Source organism: Fundulus heteroclitus, chromosome 10, assembly GCF_011125445.2.
Source record: "Fundulus heteroclitus isolate FHET01 chromosome 10, MU-UCD_Fhet_4.1, whole genome shotgun sequence".
NCBI classification, from domain to species: domain Eukaryota; kingdom Metazoa; phylum Chordata; class Actinopteri; order Cyprinodontiformes; family Fundulidae; genus Fundulus; species Fundulus heteroclitus.
In genome coordinates this window covers 9114511-9137123 of record NC_046370.1, presented here as the reverse complement: position 1 = coordinate 9137123, position 22613 = coordinate 9114511, and the positions used below count along the sequence as shown (strand labels likewise).

General features: G+C 39.3%; 2 protein-coding genes across 3 annotated transcripts; both read left to right on the top strand.

Moving 5' to 3' along the window:
• The first annotated feature begins 1413 nt into the window (after window positions 1-1413).
• pus3 (pseudouridylate synthase 3) lies at window positions 1414-6417 on the top strand. Of its 2 annotated transcripts, none has more exons than XM_012865433.3 (7): window positions 1414-1554; window positions 2007-2408; window positions 3557-3834; window positions 3918-4101; window positions 4209-4318; window positions 4495-4667; window positions 6015-6417. In XM_012865433.3, the coding sequence occupies exons 1-7, from the start codon at window positions 1456-1458 to the stop codon at window positions 6278-6280; spliced, it is 1512 nt and encodes a 503-aa protein (XP_012720887.2). In that variant the 5' UTR covers window positions 1414-1455; the 3' UTR covers window positions 6281-6417. The 2 variants fall into 2 exon arrangements, with proteins under 2 accessions (XP_012720887.2, XP_021173657.2); XM_021317982.2 differs by having other exon boundaries at window positions 1426-1554; window positions 2013-2408.
• A 1415-nt stretch (window positions 6418-7832) lies between these two features.
• On the top strand, window positions 7833-15612 carry dcakd (dephospho-CoA kinase domain containing). Its single transcript, XM_036141925.1, has 5 exons — window positions 7833-8161; window positions 10942-11054; window positions 11477-11680; window positions 13016-13103; window positions 14486-15612. Exons 2-5 carry the CDS (start codon window positions 10943-10945, stop codon window positions 14769-14771), a joined length of 690 nt encoding a protein of 229 aa, XP_035997818.1. The 5' UTR covers window positions 7833-8161; window position 10942; the 3' UTR covers window positions 14772-15612.
• Window positions 15613-22613: the final 7001 nt, after the last annotated feature.

Below are 22613 nucleotides of genomic sequence, written 5' to 3'. Positions count from 1 at the left end.
AAATGTTAATCACACCGTCCCCCATTGTGAAACATGGTTTGTAGCAGAATACTGTAGATTTTCTTCAACAAAGACAGGGAAGCAATTTTTAGTTTAGAGTTTAAATGGAAACATCTTCTACATTTCTATTTCAGCAATTGAAAGCCAAGTTGACTCAGACAGTAGTAATTTGCCATCCAATTTGAAAGGTTGCATAATTTTAAATTTTATTTGTGTGTTAGACACTTTTAAGAACAGAGCGAAAGTCAACTGGTTATCCAGGTTAAAAGCTAATATCTCTTTGAATTAACTCATTCATATGACAAACTGTCCTACCTAGTTATCAAAATTGTAATACACTATAGAAACAGCTCAGAGTTGATGAGGAGATTGCCTGCGTTAAATGCAGGGTCATTTTGGGAGGAAAAAACAATTTGAGCCTTCAAACTTACAATTGGGCCAAAAATGAACCTGAACCACAAGCAGCCACTATGAAATGGCTTGAATTAAATAATGTGCATGTGTTACAATGGCCCAGTCAAAGTCCAAACCTAAATCTCATTTTGTCTCAAGACTTCAAAATTAATGTTTTCACGCTCCCCATTCCCAGTCTTACTGACCTTTGGCTATTTTGCAAAAAACTATGAACAGCATTTTTCATTCATTATTTTATCTTTCTCTTGTAAATCGGCAGTCTTCTGTCTACTTGTTTTTGCCACTATCACACCCATATTTTCCCATTGTGGTAAAATAAAAAAGTATTTCTGTTTTATTCTATTCTATTCAAAACGTTCTACATCTAGACTTGCAAAACTGGTGGACAAGTGTTCCAAAAGATCTGCAGCTGTAAATGCAGAAAAAGATATTTCTACAAATTAACAGCGGAACATAAATTGCCCTAAATTTACCAGATTTTCTTATATATAGAAAAATAATGGTTTGGAATCAGGCATATCATTGGCATGGGAAAACAATGCATACACAACAAAGTTTTATTTTTATTTTTTACTTCAATCAAAGACTGAAATCCATTTAGATTAATCTCTTTTACAAGGATGTCCTGGCAAAGATGAGAAACAGCACAATGTGGAAAAAAAGTACTCAATACTTGATGAAAACATGAACTAAGTGTGTATAAGTATCTCTTTACGTTTGATAGTGACTTCTGAACCGTACAGCAAAAACACACTGTCTAGCATTAACTAAAACTAGCATTGTGCTTAGTCTGAAGCAGGCTTAATTTAAGGAAAATTATCTCCATGGTAACAAATGTGTTCTTGTTCTAACGACACCAAATCAATGATGAAACCAGGAAGATAACAAAAATCCCAGCTTAATCCCCCATCCTAGTTTCATGGAACAGTTCCCTGCTTCCCAAAAGCTGCCCTGCTCCTTTTTCCGAGTGCTATCGTTAGAACTACATTTCCCAGAGTCCTCCACGGGCTACACGTCCGTTAGCTAAATTTGTCCGACTCCATGTTAGCAGCAACACGGAGAGCAGCGTGCTTGTTACTGCAAGCCAAAGATTTGATAGAAAGCAGAGCTTTAACGGGAATACGAAGACATACAAGAACGGTAAATTCATGTATTTATATAAATAAAAGTTACAGCTTGCGTTACACTTCTTAAATACATTTTATTTACCTTTTATATTAAGCTAGCCGCCTGCTTTAGCAGTTGCTGGAGTGCGAATAAACTTTTAAAGTATTTTTATTTTTTGACTGAACTTTAAGTGAATATCATGAAATGCTAGTAGTATATTTTTCTTCATGTCACATCTATACATAGAGTGGACAGTATACTGATGTCTATTGTTAATTTGTAGAAACTTAATTATAGAAGAATCAAGAAGCTTTATTGTCATTATGTGTTATCATTATGACATATTAAAGAGGCAGTCGCCGGTTCAGAGAGCACATAAACACACATTAGTCCCAGACACAACAACAGACATGATCTTTCCAGTTTTTCCCCCTCTAATTTAAATTTCCTGTGTTTTCTTGTATGTATTTTAAATCTATCCTCAGTCACAGAGAAGCATGTCAGGTGCTTTAATCCAGAGGATAAAGGAGCTGGAAAATGAGCTGGAGACGCTCAGGTCCCAGCTGGAGGAAAACACTGAAGCTGGAGAAGACATGGGAGGTAAGTCCTGTTCACCTCCCAGTGATGAGAACACCAGGAGCAGCAAGAAGAAGTCAGGCAAAGAGCGCCCCTTTGACTTCGGCTCACATCCCCGGCGCCATGTGGCTCTGAAGCTGGCTTACCTTGGCTGGGCCTACCAGGGCTTTGCTGTTCAGGAGAACACAGACAACACGGTGGAGGCCAGGATGTTCGAAGCGTTGCTGAAGACACGGCTGATTCAGGAGCGACAGAGCTCCAACTATCACCGCTGTGGTCGAACTGATAAAGGAGTCAGTGCTTTCTCTCAAGTGAGTTAAATGAAACCAAAAAAAGCAATCATACCTCTTGTTTTTTTTTTTTTTAGATTTTGCCACAATGTAACCGAAAACTTTAACTCTGTTTATTTAATATGATTTTTTTGATGATAGATGAACACAAAGTGGCACATAATTATTAAGTGAAAAGAAAATCATGGTTTTCAAATTTGTCCACGAATAAAACGGCAACAAACTAAAAATCTGGGATGCATTGGTGTTCAGCTCCTCCTGAGCCCATTGAAGCAAGTTTTTTTTTTTTCCACCACTGAGCTCCATGGATGGGAAGGTGTGTTCATAGTGATCACTAATGTGCACCTTTTCATTTTTAGTCGCCCAAAGCGTTTTGCATAAAGGCCAGAAAGTTTACATTTTGGTCTCATCTGAACGAAGCACCTTTCTCCACATATTTCCTGTCTCTCTGAGACCTACATGACCTACATGACTTACTTATGTCAAATGATAACAACACATGTTGTCATATGTCCCAGTTCCCACCTGAGCTGTGGGTTTCTGAAGCTCCTCCAGAGTTCCCGTGAGGCTCTTGGTTGTTGTTGTTTTCTCTGATCAATGCTCTTCTTGCCGTACAGTTTAGTTCAACTAGTATTTATATTTTTATAGTTCTGCCATAATCTTTCCACTTTTTTAATGATAAATTGAACAGTGGTCTATGATATAAAAGCCTTGTATATGTTTTTTTTTTTTTTTTTTAACCTAACCCTGCTTTGAGGGTCAGGTTATAAAATCTCTGACCTTTCTGGTGTGTTCCTTGGTCATCGTGGTTCTCTTTGTTCAGTAATACTCGCTAACGAACCTCTTTATTTATGCAGAGATTAAATCACACCATGAAGGATTCTATTTACTCTTCGTTGGGTTTATTTAAGGGTGTCGGAGTAAAAGAGGGGGGAATTTAAGTGCTACACTTTTCAGAGTTTAATATGTAAGAAAATTTGAAAACCCATGTATCATTTTCCTTCTACTTCACAGTTATGCGTTATACGTTGTGTTGGTCTTTCCTCTAAAATCACAATAAAGGAAATTTAAACCTGTGATAATGTGGCTAAATAAGGGTATTTTGAAGCCACTGTGTGTGTGTATCGCTTTGGCTTTAGCTAAATTATCCTGTTCTCTCCTCGTCCCAGGTTATAACCATTGACCTGCGCTCCTCCCAGTTTTGTGGAGGTCCTGGCGTCAGTCTCCCTGAACACCTTGATCCCAGCGCCAAGGCGAAAGCGTCCACCTCTGAGCTTCCTTACGTCAAAATGCTGAACAGGGTCTTGCCGCAGGACATTCGAATCTTGGACTGGGCTCCCGCAGAGCAAGGCTTCAGTGCGCGCTTCGACTGCCAGTCCCGCACGTACCGCTACTACTTCCCCCGGGGTTCCCTGGATGTGGAGCTGATGGCGAACGCTGCCAAAAGGTGTGCGTGACATTAGGCGGTCCTAAATGCTGATTTCACTCTGTGATGTTACTCTAACGTAAAGATCTGTTGGCGCTCAACAGGTACGAGGGGACTCATGACTTTCGCAACTTGTGCAAAATGGACGTGGGGAACGGGGTCCTGCAGTTTGAGAGGACCATTCTGTCGGCCTCGATCGAGCCTGTGCGACCCCAGCAGGTTTCCAGCACGGAGCAGTACGATCTGTTTGTTTTCGAGATCAAAGGGTTGGCCTTCCTTTACCACCAGGTACTAAGAACCTTAACGCTTAGGAGACTGCTCTGATTTAAAGCCCATGTATCCTCTTTTTGAACCGGGGTTAGGTCATTTGCAACTGACCGTGTGTCTTGCTGCAGGTACGTTGTATGATGGCGGTGCTTCTTTTGATAGGACAGAAGCTGGAAGCTCCAGAGATAATCAATGAACTCCTGGATGTTAAGAATAACCCCAGAAAGCCTCAGTACAGGTGATAAAACAGCAACCTGTTGGCATTTGAGCTTCTTGTACTCAGAAGACCTTTGGTATCAGGGCTTTGCATTGTTTAAGCACCTTGATCTTTTTACCATCCTTTTTAGACCTAGGATTGACATGAGTTAATAATTAATCGGTTCAGCTAGGTTTCATTGTTTCTCTGGATTGCAGCATGGCGGTGGACTACCCTCTGGTGCTGTACGACTGCCACTTTGAAGGCTTGAACTGGCAGCAGGAGACGGAAGAAGTCAACCACGTCCTGTCGTCGCTGCAGCGGCACTGGACGCAGAGCGCCGTCAAGGCCCACGTTCTGCTGGGGATGATCCGGGGTTTGGAGGAGAGGGGTGAGGAGGTCTTTCTTTCCAAAAAAAAAAAAAAAAAAGGTTAATTATAACACAAATGGCTTAAACTGACACAGAGATTGAAAATCAGCTTGATTCATCTGACATCTGAATTTGCGCTGCAAGCCGAAGCTGACGACTTCCACTAAAAGTTTTTTTTTTTTTTTTTGTCTCCTGCTTCTGAAACATGTCCGCTGCGGCGAAAAACATAGAAGTCATCTATTGTGTGAATGCATGCCAACATTTGTAATAAAAACAAGGCAACGAGGCTCCAAAAATTAGGGTTTTCTAAGTACCAGCTTGTTAGTTCTATGAAAAACATTTGTGCTAAATGAGGTATTATTGTTTAGACTCTTCAGTCTGTAACTATAGAAAATATTTAGCATTTTGAAGGCAATTATGAACAGTTTACCTGACTCCTTTAACGTATATAAACATTATTATTATTAAAGTCGTAAAGTCCAGGCCGTGCTCTTCCATATGCAGTGCCTCGTAAAGTCCGTCATACCCTCTGAAATTTCCACATTTTTATCTTTCAACTGCAAAGTTGAATGTATTTTATTGAGATTTTATGTGACAGACTTTGTGACACATGATTATGAAATTGAATAAGAGAGATAAATGGACTTGGATTTTTTTTTTCTAACAAATGAAAATCTGAAAAGTGTGGCACCCATTTGTTTACAGCTCCCTTCATTCTGATGCTCCTTAATAAAATCCAGTGCCATCGATTGCCTTCAGCAGTCACCTATTGGTACATATGGTCCACCTGTGTAACTTAATTGCTATGTGTGGTGGATCCCTAATGCCATATCACTCCATCCCTTCAGTGAGGCTTGGTGGTGGCAGCATCATGCTGTGGGATGCTCATTCTTCAGTAGAGATGGGGAAGATGGACATAGCAATAATTTTAAGGCAATAATGAAAGAAAACCTGGTACAGGTTAAAAATAAAACTCAAGTTGTACAAAGGTTCACCTTCCAACAGGAAGATGACCCCTCAAGAGAGCTACAATGCAGTGGTTTAATTGAAAATACATTAATGTGTGGGAATGGCCCAGTCACAAGTCCCAAACCTAAATCAAAGGGAAAAATTAAAGTGTTAGAAGTAGAAAATTAACAGACTTGCTGCAAAAGGTGGTCCTATAAATTAGTTTTATTGTGTTGTATAATTATACAAATCTAAAAATAAATGTTAAAGAGCCATGAAGACTCCTGCAAGGCACTGTAGACAGAGCCAGCTTTAAAAATGAAGAGAAAAATAAAACACTTGTTGGACTTTTTCAGTTTATGAATGCAATGAAAAGATTTTGAGTCGTGTCCAAATCGGGCTGCTGCTCTCAATCCACAGGTGGTGTTTCTTCCAACCATTGCTGGCTGGTGGAAGGCAGCAGGCAGAAAAATTACAGACCGTTGCTGGAGCGTCCATGCTGCGAGAGCCTGGAGTCCCGGATAAACCACTTTGTTAAAAGAGGACGACTGGAGCGAGAGGAAGGGGAGAACGGGGATGAAACGATCCACAGAGGGAAAAAATCCAAGCGCTCCCACGATGCGTGTGCTCCGTCTGTTTCCTCTGAGATTCCAAAACAAAGCCTCAGTACGAAAGGAGAGGATTAACTTTTGATTTTCCTGGACATTAAACTGACTTAGAGGATTTAATTTTGTCACTTTTTGGAAAGCAAAGCATTTTTTTTATTTTGTTTCCTTTTCAGGAAACGCATCATTTCATTTTTCCTTGTTTTAATTTGTACAAGTATGGGTTTTGCTTCAAATAAACACACTTTTGAGACAATTATTAATTTTCAGTTTTTCTCTTTAAAGGAAAATAATTTTAAAATATTTTAAAAGTATTTTTCTTCAAGGAAGATGCAATGCAAGATCTCCCAAATACTCTATTACAGTGCTGTGTTCATGAAGCAGCCGGAGGCGTGGGAGAGTGAGTTTGTTGGTATTGACATGAATTTAAAAGATCCAATTTCTTTGTCAATATCCTGTTTGTTTATCTCAATGGATGGACTAAACCAATAGTATAGAATAGAGACCTGCTAACTTCAGTAGTGGAAAACACTCATCCTTTCTATAGCTCTGCTCTTTATGGAATAACATAAGAAAAGCTGATATAAGGTGGTTAGTTACTCAGGATATGCTGCTAAAATGTATTTTCCCCTTTTATCGATTTTTTTGTTTTTTCAAGGTCCTAAACAAACTCAATCTCAGTCAAACATAACTTGAGTAGAAACTAAAAGCAGTTTTCAAAAGAGATTTTATTAATCTCTGAAATAACATAATTTTGGCTCAGGGAAATCTGACCATTCTAACTGAGAAGTGATGCGAGGCAGCTTACATGCAAAAAATCCTCCAATGTGGCTGAACTACAATTCTGGGAAAAAACAATAGGCCAAAAGTTACGTACAACATAAAACACTCAACGGTGGCTCTTTTCTTCTCTTGATAGATAAGTGTCAACCTCAGAAATGGCATTTTATTTTTATATATTTTTTGCAGCATCTTTGTGCATTCTAGCATCTTTGTGTTTTCTCCATCTGACTTCCCACTCCCCCATAAAAGGGAGCACTGCTCACCACGTTATGATAAGCTACATGCAACATTTCATTACACATTAAGGGGCCTCTGTAATCTTGTAGAGAAAACCTGCTTGGGTAACCAGGCTACTGCTCAGCAGACATAGTTTAGAAACATGACAGATGTTCCCATCCAGAGAAATTTGTCTCCCTGGTAGGCAAGGAAAAAGTGTAGTAGCCTTCAAGTCACTTGACAGGAAGTGTTCAGCAAGAGGTGGTGGAGGGGTAGCATTTCATTAGGATATGGTCACTTCAGCAAATAAATACAAATAAATGTTTGTGAGCATTAAATTTTTTTTAAATACATTAAGTAAATTAATACATCTAAAAAGGTGTCAATTGTTTACTATTTGATCAAATATCCTGGAACTGATTAAAATTTAACGCATACATATTCCTGTATTTGTCTTAATTTTCTTAAATGTATTTTCTCTGGAAACCGTAACCATAAAACTGCTGTAAACAAGGTGAAAGGTCTGCTATTAACAGTGCTTGGCCGGTTAACCTAGAACCAGCAATGATCTTAATGTCTTTAAGATTATAGGTACGTTTATGTTAGGCGGAACTAATGTTGGTACATGATGTTAGGTCGGGGTCATATTGAGGTTACCCTGGTCATGCCAGGAGGCTAGGTTGCTAGCACTAAACAGGGTGCAAGGCAGGGTCTATAATCTACTGTATCGCGTTGCAGAGCTACCTCTGACCTGTTTTCCTGTCTTCAGCTCTGGCTGCGCTTTTTAAAAAATGACGGGGACGTCGTTGGGCTGGATGCTTGGGATCCTTTTAACCTGATAAACACTGTTGCTAACGTTAGCCTGTTAGCTTTCCTGGCTGTTTTTAATGCTCCACAAACTGTGACCCTCCTCGGATTTCTACTGTACCTCAGCGGATTTGACGATTCTCTGACTTTAAGAAGGTAAAGCTAAAAAAAAAAAAGAAATATGAATGCATGCCAACATTTGTAATAATCATATTATATGTTTTTAAGTAGTCAGAGTTAACAAATATGATGGCTTAAATATAGTTTTTAATTGAGTAATTGACATAGTGGGCGACTTTAAAGTTACGGAGCAGTTTGCATTCTTCACGGTTTTTAACTTTGTGTTAATTCAAGATTAAAAGGGTTTCAAACGAAATTTGGACCAGTGAAACCAGTTAGTTAACCAGTTATGTAGAGACTAAATGTAGTTCTCATTTTCCCCACCAGGGGGCGTGTTGAGTCGAGACACTGGTTTTTATGGTTTTTATTTTACCTGCCGACTTTTCATCTGCAATAAATTAAATGTGTATTTTATAGTGTGAAATGTGTTTAAATCTCGAATGTAAAATATGAGTTTATTCATATATATGGTTTATGAAAAAAATACAAAAACAAAAATAAAATAATAAAAATATTCTTGTTTTTGTTGTCCTGGGTTTTTACAATACTTTAAGATTCACAATTTCATTATTGGGACATGTTATGCCCACAGTTGGCTGCAAGATTAGAGAGTCCAGGTGGTAAAATTAATTAAAAGTTGATTTAAAGGGCCTGTACACGTTGTTAAACTGGATGAAACACAAAAAATAAATAAAACATCTTAACAAAACAAACCCAACAAGTGAATACAGAAAAGGAGGACTAAACTCAGCATTTTCAGGCTTACAGCAAATAACCTAACCAAAATGAATATCTAAGTTGAGCTTTTCAAGTTTAACAAGCTGAAAACTAACAACCAGTCAAACAGCATAATTGAGAATACTCACAAGGTTCCCAAACCAATAGTTATTCACAAAATCCAAAAGTGACTGTTCAAATGCAGCCCCCACTGAATGTGGCTTTCAATGTTTTTTAAAGGGTTGAGAGGGTCTTGATTGGTCCGTGTCTTCTGGAAATGATCCACACAGGAGCTTAGTATGTCTGAAGCGGGTCCAGTGTCCTTACAGCAGATCCCAGGCGTGTGTTGCCACGGTCATTTCTGCGTGATTAAAGTAGAGCCCAGTCTGCCCTACTGGGCGAAAACCAACAGCCGTAACAGGACATGATAGCCGAGATCCAGGAATCACATCTGCGATGCTTCATTTAAGTTCTGCTTTGTGTTATAGAAACAAATTAAACTGCTTCCTGGTTCTAAACTTTATTGGTCTATAAAAGCTCTTGTAACAAGTACAAGCAACCATGAAATTCACCTGCAAGGAGAGTTGTAGCTTTCTGGATCACGTCCAGATATGTGTACTTTAATTTGTTCCGCATGTTCATTCCCATAGCCTGAGGTTCCCTACCTTAGAGATGTGTTTACAATTTGAGATATTCTGTCGCGACATCAGAGCAGAGTGCACAGGATTCACTGCATAATTGGTCCGTCCTGTGCTTATGTTCCTTTCAACACTCTTTACCAACGCGGTAAAAGTAGGGCTGAACAATTTTGGAAAATAATCTAATTGCAATTTTTTTATCTTAATATTGCGATTTAATGCGATTTTTTTTTCCCAGTATAATTTATCATGTCTTTTTAAACATATACAAACAACAAATCAATCCGTTTCATTGCTCTGCAGATCAGGTGCTAAAAGAGCCACTGCGTCTCAACTCAGAGCAGAAATGATTGCGTTCTGCCTACAATATATTTCAACTAAAATTGCGATTTGATTTTGACTTTTCTCTGCATTAACCACAAGCAACAAAAATGGCCTCTAGATAAAGATGTTTGTAAACAAGGACTATTTAAAACAATAACTTTTAATATTTTTATTAATCAGAATACTATTCAAGAGAACAGCTTTTAATTGATTTGGACATCAATCATTGTTGAACATAAAGTGCAACAAACAAGTCTATGTATTAAACAGTTTGACCAGTACTTGATGCTATGGTGAGATTCCTGAAAGTTTCTGGTAAAACAGTATCATTATATAAACTCTAAAACAAGTAATAAAATTAGATTATCTCACTGCTGCAGCTGTCTACCCTTCCATGTGGAGGCAAACCCACGTTAAACATTTTACTAACACCTAAAGGATGCACCTGATTCACTAATTGTTACATAGCCAAAAATTGCAGACTCTGCAATTTGGAAATTGCGTTTTTTTTTAAATCACGATTATATTGAAAATGTGATTAATTGTTATGCCCTAAGCGACACACAGTTAAGGAGAAAAATGCCAAAATCCCACGACTGTCCCTGATAGGGCAAACGTGCATGTGGTGGTGTGAAACCTGGAGATTTTCTCCTCTATTCGGACATTAACTATTAGTAAAAATCTGTTTTATTCCTGGACACTGCAAAAATTGAACTAAAAATAAGTAGTATTTTCTTAAAATTAGTGTATCTGTCCTTGATTTGAGCAGGTAAATAAGATGATCCGCCAATGAAATGAGACTTTTGCACTTAAAATAGGAACAACTCATCTCCATTATCTTATTTCAAGTGCAGGATGTTTAATTATCTTATTTTAGGGGTCAAAATACTCATTCCATTGGCAGATAATATTATTTACCTGCTCAAATCTAGGACTAAAACACAAATTTTAAGAACATTTTACCGTTTTTGCAGTGAGACAGCTGCGTGTTCTCCCCAAACTCTTTAAAAGTGAATCTAATCTTTGAGGGTCTCTCATGTCTTTAAACAACTTTACAGGTTTGATCTGGAAATGATCAGAAACAAAATGGCCGACCGGCGCTGTAACTGAATGCCTCTTTCTGTGTCCGCGCCTCAGGATGTTCCTGGTCGGACTCACCGGGGGGATCGCCTCGGGGAAAAGCACGGTGTCCTCCATGCTGCGGGAGCTCGGCTGCCCCATCATAGACGCCGACGTGGTGGCCAGGAAAGGTAGGACCGCCATCTTCTGAACTTAGCCCCTGCTGGCCAAAGTATCCGCCAAACGCGTCATCCTCTGGAAGTCTTCTTCGGGGCAACTTTCTCTCAAATAAAAAGGATTCATTAGGACAAATGCTTGGAGAGAGTGTTATGAATCACGAAGGATGTAAGCGTCGACTCCGGGGACGACGTCTTAGTTATGTGGAGAAGATTGAAAAGGTCGCAGAAGTGAGAGAGGAGCGTGATGCTGCCTGTAGGAAGTAAAATGAGGGGTTATGCAAATGAGATCATCACAGGCAAGTGATGAATCTGTTGTAAAATATGTTTATGAAGACTTCTGCCTGTTTACCCTGCGTCTCCTCCTGTCTTTAAGACTTGATGTAATAAATTTAGCAATAATGTAACCAAAGGTTTTGTGGCTTTGTATGTGTCAGTTGTGGAGCCGCACACTCCCGCCTATTCCCGGATCGTCTATCACTTCGGGCCCGAGGTTCTGCTGGAGAACGGGCAGATCGACCGGCAGAAGCTCGGCCAAATCATCTTTGCCCACGAAGAGAAGAGGAAGCTACTGAACTCCATCACGCACCCGGAGATTCACAGAGCGATGCTCAAACAGATCGTATTCTACTTCCTGAGAGGTGAGGAGACGAGTTTGTGCCTCATTTTGTGCTTTCTAAATGAAAAGAAGGGAGATGAAGTCAGTAATTCACTGAAAAACATATTTTAAAGATTTATTACACACAGCGTGGTGCATTTCAAGCATTTTTGGTTTTGATCATTTTGACTGTGGCCTCCCGACTAATTAAAACCCCAAAAGTAATTTTAGAAAATTAGAATATTACGTCAGAACAATAAGAAAAAAAAAGACTTGTCTACTTCTTGTATATGCTTTGTATTTGAAAACTATATTTAAAATAAATTAATTTAACATCTATTGGTGCGCTCTCCATATCTGAATAAGGTATCACAAGAACCCGAAAGCAACATTTTCATGTGTCGCTTGTTGTGTTGATTGATTTTGTTGCTGGTTTTCATGCATGAGTGTAAATGTGCTGACAATAATTATTTAGGAAAATTCAGTTTTTCAGAAAAGAATACATAAATTATGTTTGACCAATTAAAAAATAAATACAACGGAAATATAAGCCTTTTTGCAGCGATACTATGGCGATCAAAGCTGTTAGTTGTCTGCGTGAGCAGACAAGTCGTTTTAGAAAATAAAGTCAGCATCTCCATTAAGATTGTCATCAGAGGGACCTCGGTTGTGATAAAACACAAAGGAGCAACATGCTGGTGAAGATTCTCAGTCATCCAGGTCATGGTCATTCCAAAAAAAGTAAAAAACAAAGCGACTGGACTTGTTTTCCGTAGTTGAAGACGCATGCAAATTTGTGCAAATTCTGAATTTGCATGAATTTGCATGTTGTCTAAGCCATTACAAGGCCTTTGTTTGGCAATAGTATAAAGCTTGTTACTCATCATTACTCCAGACTTTTTGAATTGAGAAAGCTTCCTGGAGAGGAAGCGAAACGTCTTCAACTACAGAAAACAAGTCCAGTTGCTTTGTTTTTTGCTTTTTTTTTTTTTTGGAAAGGAGCAACACTAGCAGGTGACACGGTCCCCAAATCCTCACCAACTATGAAAACTTTTCACACTGGGACCTCAAAGTCCTCAAGAAATGTAAAATTTCCTTTCATCTGAGAGGCGTACCGTTAGACCTAGGGCAACAATCCAGTCCTTTTAGCGTCTGCCGCTTGTGCGCCTTTTTGAACCACAATTTCTTCCTTCCACTCAACTTTCCAATGAAACGGTTGTATAGAGCACGTCGTGAATTGACTTCTGGGTTTTCGTTAGCTTTAAGTCAGAATAATCAAGCAATAAAGCTCTCCCACTCTGCTCTTTATTGCTCTGGTTGTCATTCAGAGTGGAAATGTGCTAACGCTGATTATTTTTGATCGATAATGACTCTCTAGGGTACCGCTATGTGGTCTTGGATGTGCCCCTCCTCTTTGAAACGAGACGTCTCACCAAGTTTCTGAACCACACCGTGGTCGTTTACTGGTAAGACCCGCTCTAAGCTGGCTTAATATCAGAAATACTTTGTTTTAACCTTTGTATTTAACACCCACTTGCTGTTAAACCCAATTTTAAGAGACTCTGCAGCCTCTTTAGCCTTTCTAGTGCTGCACCTATATTTATTCTAAGATGACCCTGGTGAATGGAGAATGCAGTTTTCATATCGTTTATCTATTGAAGGAGAATAGATTTCAATAACAACTATAACAACAACCTTTGTTAAATGATCACTATAACTAACCACATTTTTTGAAAAAGCTAGGTTCATATTTCTCTTGCCACACCTAGTTCGGTCCTGTTCAGGGTGTAGCCCGCACCACGGCCAGTGACTGCTGGAGGTAGGCACCAGAGCCATCAGTCCCCACCCACCACTCTGCACAGAGGGGTAGGAATAGACAATGGACTGATGGCTGGTTTTTATCGATACCAGATTTGTACAATCGAGAAAACACTTAATTAGAATCTATCTTATGACATGAAGTTTGCCAAAAGGAGAAACGCATCGACCCCAATCTAAAAAAAAGGTTGAGAAACAAAAATAATGTATATGTTTTTTGACTGGAAGTGGTTTGGGATGTTGTTCCTGAGACTTTGGGACTCTGATGAGCGACAGGAGAGTCGTTATCCACAAATGGAGAAAACGTGGAACAGCAGTGAACCTTTCCAGGAGTGGCCAGCCTACTGATATTACTTCAACACTCCATCAACCACACATCTAGTGGTTGAAAAAAAAAAAAGTAATATCTAAAGCCCTTCAGGCCTCAGTTAACGTCAGTGTTCATCTTTTAACAATAAGGAAAAAACTGGGAAAACGTGGCATAAATAGAAGAGTTTCAGTGTTAAACCACTGCAGACGTCTGGGTCTTGCCTTTCTTAGTGGATGTGAATTCTGCTCTATCAGAACTTCTATGGGAAAACACGAGGCTATCAGCTAGTGACCTTAAACTCAGGCGCGTTTGGGCCACACAGGAGACTAAAAAACACAGAGGTTTTATTGTGGTCTAGTCAAAGTCCGACTGAGATGCTGCGGCGTGACCTAAAACAAGCCATTCATGCTCAAAATGCCTCCTGTGTGCCTAAGTTAAAACAATGCTGCCCAAAAATCCTCCACAGTGACATAAAAGGCATTAAAAATGCTTGAGGCAGCTGGTGCTGCCGAACAGTAAGTTTGGAGGCTGATTACCTTCTTCACATACGGCCAGGGTCTTTAACCATCTTTATAAAGTAGCTTTTGTATTAACTCAGGTCATCTTTGCCTGACAATAACATGTATTTAATGATTGGAATATGTAATAGTGGCAAACCCAGAAGTAGAAGAAGTCTTTAAGGGAAAAATCTCTAATCCTTCGTCCTCTGCCGCTTCCCAGCGACCCCGCCACTCAGCTGCAGCGCCTCATGCAGCGGGACAGCCTGACCCAGGAGCAGGCCGAGCAGCGCGTGGCAGCGCAGATGCCGCTCAACGAGAAGCGCGGCCTGGCCAACCACGTCATCGAAAACTCAGGCAGCCGAGAGGACACCCAAAGGCAGGTCCTGCGGCTGCACACGAAGCTGGAGGACTCCATGGACTTCCTCCTGGTGAGGGTGATCGCTGTGGCTGCCACCGCCGGCCTGAGCGGGATCCTGCTCTACGCGGCCAAGCTGCTGCTGTCCTAACCAGACGAGAGGAAGACGAGAAAAAACGAGTTTAAGATGTGAAGCTGCGATTAGAGCGAAGGCCGGTCGGTCGGGAGCACCGATTGCGGTTTCCTGTAAAAGTCTATTTCACAGCACCTACCACTAACAGCGCAGCAGTGGGGCGCTTTATGTTGACAGTTAACAGGCCTAGAAAAAAAAAAACCTCACTGACAAATAGGGTTTAGTGCGAAGAGTGCATGTTGTTCCGGCTTTCCTCAGAAAGACTAACTAGTGAAGACGATGAAGTAGAACCTCTTCAGCTCAGCATAAAACTACATTTTACCATGAAGGCAAAACAACCAAAACAAACTTTTTTTTTTTTAAAGAAATTAGACAAAGAGGGGGATTTTATTGGTTGAAAATAAATAAATAAATATTTTTTTTTAATAGCTGCTACCTTTTTTAATCCAGATTTTAAGTTCCCATTTATATTTGGCACCAACTCACTTTATATTTGTAGCTAAATGTTGATGCTAGCCTCCCCTCTTCCCCCCTCGGTCACAAGTGTGTTTTTTTAAAGCGTGAAGCAGAAATCAAATGAAAGAGCTAAGGATACTCTGACCAGACGCATACAGAACAGGTGATGATTGTAAAGTGATGGTATATTTGACAGAATGTAAATGACAATCTGTTTTGGTTTTGTTTTCACTGGGAACAGTAGGAATTAAAAGATTTCATAATGGTCACTGTATTTTCTTACACTTCCATGTGTTCTCTGTTGAAATGAAGTCTGTAATTTTCTTTTTTTGCACACTTGTAACTAAGATGTTTGTAACCTGATTTGTGTAACTTAAATATAACAGACCACACCACTGTAAAATTGTCTTTGTGCATTTATTTGCGCTAGTGTTTTAAAATAAGAAGGTACAAATCCTGGATACCCAAGCTGAACCTGGAAGGTGAAACAAAAACTACAACCCCCCCCCAGGTTCCTTTCCTGCCTACTTCATGACTAAAATGGAGATATTGGCTTTAAGTACAATTTTTATACCTTATTAAAATCACATCTACCCTAGTATGTAGGTCTTAATTAGCAATTTTATATAAAAGAATGGATGTGAAGTCATAATTGACAGCTGTGAGTCACCTATAAGATAGTAGCGTTAACTCCTGCAGCCAAAACAGACTGCAGTCAGAATTTAAAACTAACAATTCAGAATATTTTGAATAGATTAGACCACAATGGTGGCGCACACATTTAAATGTAAGATTAGCAGAGTTGAGCTAAGAAGTTATTTGTTAGCTACTATCAATGTATTAGCAAGCCTAGCTAAAAAAAAATGTGCGTTCTGTGATGAGGAAGAACATTACCTGTAGTTTTAGCTCTGATCTGAGGAGGAAATTTATTTTGGGAGTAATTTACAAGCCACTATTCATTTTAAGATCATTTTTCCAAGAAAAGGGAAACATTTATCTTCAGCTATGTAAAGAAAACGTAAAATTCACTAAATTAATGTGTATACCTGCACAGACATGCTCTTGGCTCCTGGTATATTTGCCTCTTTACCATGAGCAACATTTATTTCATCCCTTCCTAGCTACATTTTCTGCTTATTAGCAAACCAATTTTTAATCATCTACTTATGCTAATTGCTTATGAGATTACTGTTCTCAGTGAAGAATTTTTTATTTGAAGAAAAATAACATAAAAAGCCAAAAACTTACTTGTAATTTCATGGTGTATAATTTTCTGTAGTTTTTTTTTTATTATTATTATTACACCATATTACTGTTTATCATACGTCTGATTCCCATTTTTGGCGACTTGATTCATAAAATATGACAGATTATGAGCCTCTATCAAGATAAATTAAAGCAAACTCCTTCACATTAATTTCTTTTATTGGAGCTATTCATCCACATTTCCTTACAATGGACAGGAATAAATGATGACATTAAACAGATTGTCAGTACAAGTACAAAATGTCCAAAAACGCTTGTGACGAAAAGAGCCAAACCTGCACGAGTACGGAAAGTAAAATGGCAAAAAATGACCAGCACAGCCGGTAGGAAGGGGCAGAGCCGTCAGCTGATAACCATCTGGTTGTGAGTCAGATGAGCTGCTGGCCAGACACGGCAAACCCAAATGATTGGTGAGGGTGAACCGCAAACCTCAGAATCCAGTTCAGAGGATCTTCAACTCCTCAGGAAGAGTTTCTCTCATGTTCTTTGGCGAGTCAGGGACATGAAATCCAAATGAGCCATAATCAGGGCTTCCATTATACTAGCTGTGGCTTCCGGGAGCTGTGTTGTGTCTGCAGTGGCAACTGGAGGAACCCTCGGTGGACAGCAATGGGGATTGAAGCTGTCAGCTGCTGAAAAAGCAAAGAAAGGAAGAAGTGACGTGTTACAAAAAAGCAAAAAGAATACTTTGGTAGGGCAGCAAATAGTACTTATATATATATGTATATACAGGACTGTCTCAGAAAATTAGAATATTGTGATAAAGTTCTTTATTTTCTGTAATGCAATTAAAAAACATGAAATGTCATACATTCTGGATTCATTACAAATCAACTGAAATATCGCAAGCCTTTTATTGTTTTAATATCGCTGATTATGGCTTACAGCTTAAGAAACCCAAATATCCTATCTCAAAATATTAGAATATCATGAAAAAGTATACTAGTAGGCTATTCAACTAATCACTTGAATCGTCTAATTAACTCGAAACACTGCAGGGTTTCCTGAGCCTCAGCTTGGTTCAGTAAACTAAATCACAAGTATGGTAGTGGTTAAGAGACGACATAAGATTCTCACAGTAACTGGTGTACTGACCATGGCATTACTGTCCTTGATTGGCCTGCCAATTCCCCTGACCTGAACCCCATAGAGAATTTGTGGGGTATTGTGAAGAAGAAGCTGAAAGACACCAGACCCAACAATGCAAATGAGCTAAAGGCCGCTATTGAAGCATCCTGGGCATCCATAACACCTCAGCAATGCCACAGGCTGATTGCCTCCATGCCACGCCGCATTGATGCAGTAATCTGTGCAAAGGATTCCCAACCAAGTACTGAGTGCATTAATGGACATTTTATAATGTTTGATTTTGTTTTGCTGTTATAATTTTTTTTTTTTTACTTGGTCTGAGGAAATATTCTAATATTTTGAGATAGGATTTTTGAGTTTTCTTCAGCTGTACGCCATAATCAGCGATATTAAAACAATAAAAGGCTTGCGATATTTCAGTTGATTTGTAATGAATCCAGAATGTATGACATGTCATGTTTTTTAATTGCATTACAGAAAATAAAGAATACACAATATTCTAATTTTCTGAGACAGTCCTGTATATATATATATATATATATATATATATATATATATATATATATATATATATATATATATATATATATATATATATATATATATCATCGTCTGATTATGCTGTCTTACATGTAATTTTCGCCTTCTCTGTATGTGTCTGAGCTCAGACGACTGCCCCCGCACGCCTCAGCCCAAGTCAGTTTGCATTAACGCAGCAGCGTCTTGATTAAAAACAGCAAGCGGACCAAAGATGGCTTCAAATGGAGCCAAGTGAGCCACATAGACTGGTGGATCCTCTGTGCCAGAATGATGCAAGCGTTACCTGCCTGCGGGCCTGAATTTCTCATACCCAGGCTGTCCCCAATGTGGACAGCATCAAGGACATCATTCACATGTGTCCACTAAAATTCAGTTATGCGTTTTTTCCCGAAGAGCCATCACTTACACCTTCTCCTGTTGGAAACAATTACTGAAAAAAATGTCCTGTCCTCAAAAGAAATAAAAGCTGACTGAAGGCTGATGTGTTTTATGCTTGAAGAGATGAACTCGTTTGTCAACTGAGGTTTGTGTAGCTTTGATGATGTTAACACTGTTGCCGCTTTATGAGCACAAAACAAAAACCCAAAAGGGATGGAGTTGAGTTTTTACAGGTGAGGTGAAGAACAACCAATAGCTGAAGTTAAATGAACCATTTTACAACACTATATTGTTGATTTTTTTGGGACATCAAATTCACTAGTTTGGGTTATTTAGCTTATTTAAGCCTTTTTCTTGTCTTAACCATTGGTTTTTAAAGCTGTTAGTTAAGGTTTTCAGTTCACCCTCACCACATGCTTGGGTTTGCCAGGTCTGTCCAGCAGCAGATCTGACTCACTACCATAAACTCACAGCTCTGCTCCTTCCTACACCAAAGTGTCCAAGGCAGCGCCACAGGTCTGATGATTCAATTGCAAAATGAACCTATTGCTCAAGGTGGTCAGGTGCTATCGACACTTATTAACCTCTTTGTGCTCAGGCATCATGTTCGTTTGTAGTGATGTCATTTTGAAATTTGAAATTTTCCCTTTGGAGATCCGAAACAGGTGGCTGAACACCCCCCACAATTTACCCAGCAAGATCGTTTGTGTTCCCAAGACCCTTCTCCACTTTAAGGTGCCGATTCTATGGATTCAGCTTGCAGTTTCATGCATCCATCCATTTTCTAGCACGTATATCCCGTGTGGGGTCACGCGAGATGTGCTGGTGCCATCTCCAGCTGTCAATGGGCAAGAGGTGGGTTCAGTTTTGTGCATAATCAAAAGGTTTTCCTCATTCTTGGCAGACCGAGAGAGGATTGACAAGCCGTAGCTCATCTGGTGGGTGTGCAGTCAACAAGGTCAGCCAAGTCACGGTCTCTCCACATAGGAACACAGATGTTGTCCAGATGGGAAAGAAAGATCAGCCCTAAACCCAACGACGGTCTCTTGTGAAAATGTAGACCACTGATGTCTAAAACATTTTATGATATCCTACAGATAAAAAATTTTTGAGTTGTTGTTTTTTGCAAATTTCTGACGTGGGTGACTGTCTCGTTAGCCCTCCACCACTCCGAGGGTTCATTCACTTTGCAACAATCTCACTCTGATATGACATGTTTCTACTCCAGGTAACTGGAAGTAAGGCAAGTATATTTGTGTAGCACATTTCAGTACAAGGACAATGTAAAAGTGCTTTACATGATTAAAACATAGGAAAATAAAAAAACAGAATAAAAGCATGTAAAAAACAAAACAGTTGGAATAAAATGTCGGAAAATCAAAACTAAAAGCAAATAATGATTTTTAAAAACAATGTGACTACAAATTTAAACTAAACAGTTTAACTAGAACAGTCACAGGCAATCCTAAACATATGTGTTTTTAAATCTTGATTTAAAGAAACTCAGGGTTTCAGCACTTTTACAGTTTTCTGGAAGTTTGTCCCAGATCAGTGGATCATAGGAACTAAATGCTGCTTCTCAACGTTTAGTTCTAGGTATGCAGAGTAGACTTGAATCAGAAGACCTGAGTGGTCTGGAGGGTTGATACACTGATAACAAGTCTGTGATGTATTTAGGTGCTAAGCCATTCAGGGATTTATAGACTAACAGGAGTATTTTAAAGTCTATTCTCTGAGATACAGGGAGCCATTGTAAGAACTTTAGAGCTGGGGTGATGTGCTTTACCTTCTTAGTTTTAGTAAGTTTATCCATAACTAAACAGAACTTCACTTTGAAAAACTTTGAACTGCCCTTTAATCTCAAACTCAATTGGTTTATGAAGCAGGACGATGTTCTGAAGCACACATAAGACTGAGATGGTGTGACAGGACCTTATGCTTGAAAACCCAACAATTCAGCAATTGAGAGTGAGCCAAAATCCACAGCAATAGAAAAGTTGATTGGAGAGGGGGAAAAAATTAACAAAGTGGATAAGATAATGTGCTGGTCAGCTGGAATTATACACTGCAAAAACAGAACTAGAAATAAGTACGGTAAAATGTTCTTAAAATCAGTGTATTTGTCCTTGATTTGAGCAGGTAAATAAGATGATCTGCCAATGGACTAAGATTTTTGGACTTAAAATAGGAACCATTCATCTCCATCATCTTATTTTCAGTGCAGGATGTCTAATTATCTTATTCTAAGGGTCAAAATACTCATTCCATTGGCGGACAATATTATTTACCTGCTAAAATCTAGGACAAAAACACAGATTTTAATAACATTTTACTTATTTCTAGTTCCGTTTTTGCAGTGTAAAGGTTATAAAATGAGGGGGGAAATTAGAAAGACGTGGAAGAAAACAGAAAACTACTATTCCAATGGATCGAGCAATGGACAAAATGGCAACGGCTCAGCAAATGATCAGCTCCAGGGTTATCAAATAAAGTCTTTTTTCCCTCTGATAACTGCACCAATTAGAAGACTCACATAGGAAGCTAAGCTATCAGCGAGAAGCTCCCACAAAGTCCATCCATCCATCCATTTTCTAACACGTCTATCCCTTGTGGGATCACGAGGGGTGCTGGTGCCTATCTCCAGCTGTCAATGGGCGAGAAGCGGGGTTCACCCTCACACCGAAAGAGAATTTAGAAAGGCCAATTAACCTAACAGTCATGTTTTTGGACTGTGGGAGGAAGCCGGAGTACCCGGAGAGAACCCACGCATGCACAGGGAGAACATGCAAACTCCATGCAGAAAAACCCAGTCCCTTTGTAAATAAAAAGAGGTTTCAATTTGCTAAAGAAAACACTGACTACCTCAGAGAGAAATGTTGGGACATTTACATGCAAGGTGGTTCTTTTTGAATCTAGACCAGGGGTCTTCAACCTTTTTCAATCTGGGACCCCCTTAAATAGTGGAGGTACAGGGGTGGGATGGGGGGGGTTAGGGTTTTGATTGGCTGCGCTGCAGCTCAAGCACACATATCTACAGAGTGTGAAAAGACAGGATGAGTAAAATTAATTAATGGTGCATGCCTTTTAAATAACAGCTGTTTTAAACTTTAGATTTTGGGTAAACTATCAAGTCTTTTCAAGTAAACGGGTTTAATTGCAAATGAGGTCCCGAGTTCTTGGTATAAAAGTCCAGGTCAAGTCACAAGCCATAGAATTAATGACTCAAGTCTGACTCGAGTCTGAATCATGCGACTCAAGTCCACAACTCTGGAAAACTTTTTTCTGAGGCTAAACGCAGAAATACAGAGGAATGCAGTCCAACGGTCCTGCTGGAATATTTATTCACGGCTGCCGGAAGCTTTTCCACTCCTTGGAGCTCAGATGTTAAGCAGTTTTCACAATATTTGTTCACAGGAAAGCTAAAGCTTCATGATTTATATATGTTGGCAGAAAAATGTAGAATGCATTTTTGTCTAACTTAATGCAAATTTTTACTCATTTTGCATTGAGAACAAATCAGATCAAATTAAAGTTAAACATTTAGTGCTCACAATGCTTTTATAAAAAACAAAAGCTATTATAACCGTGTTGAGCTTTAACTTGTTTTTTTGAACTGCTCTTCTTTTCAACAGAACGGCGTATGCTGTTACATCCTGATCTAGTGATTTACGTGCTTTAGGAAGTAGCCAGCTGCTCATCTATCTCACGCTCAGACAAAGACCAGAATCAGGACGTGAAAAGCAGACTATATCTGTACCAGCAAGTGTGACTGCTTTAGGGAAGATGGGTGGCGACGTCTCTGCCTGAATATAAAGTGGGTTTAATTCGGAAGGTGTTAAGCTTAAAGGAGGAGAAGGCTTTAAAGTGTTTGTTCCATCGCTGTGTAAAAGATCTCCCACTGCTTTAGTCTCTGTAATGGGTTCTTTCTAGGAACAGCCCTAATAATTTACGAATGGCAGGGGGTAAACAAATGCATAATGTCACCCTGATGTTCAGAGAGTTAGCCTATGGCACCATAGAGTGTCGACATTTTGTAATCTTCTGTCTGAGTGGTTTTTCATTATCTCTTATGCTTACATTACTGCCATAGGAAAATATAAAACAGCATGCAATGAAGCCATGCAAAATATG

Coding starts and splice junctions, on each gene's coding strand:
- pus3 (XM_012865433.3), top strand. CDS start 1,456: ATGTTAGCAGCAACACGGAGAGCAGCGTGCTTGTTACTGCAAGCCAAA. Junction 1,555..2,006: donor TACGAAGACATACAAGAACG/GTAAATTCATGT, acceptor ATCTATCCTCAG/TCACAGAGAAGCATGTCAGG. Junction 3,835..3,917: donor ATGGCGAACGCTGCCAAAAG/GTGTGCGTGACA, acceptor GGCGCTCAACAG/GTACGAGGGGACTCATGACT.
- dcakd (XM_036141925.1), top strand. CDS start 10,943: ATGTTCCTGGTCGGACTCACCGGGGGGATCGCCTCGGGGAAAAGCACG. Junction 11,055..11,476: donor CGACGTGGTGGCCAGGAAAG/GTAGGACCGCCA, acceptor TGTATGTGTCAG/TTGTGGAGCCGCACACTCCC. Junction 13,104..14,485: donor CACACCGTGGTCGTTTACTG/GTAAGACCCGCT, acceptor GCCGCTTCCCAG/CGACCCCGCCACTCAGCTGC.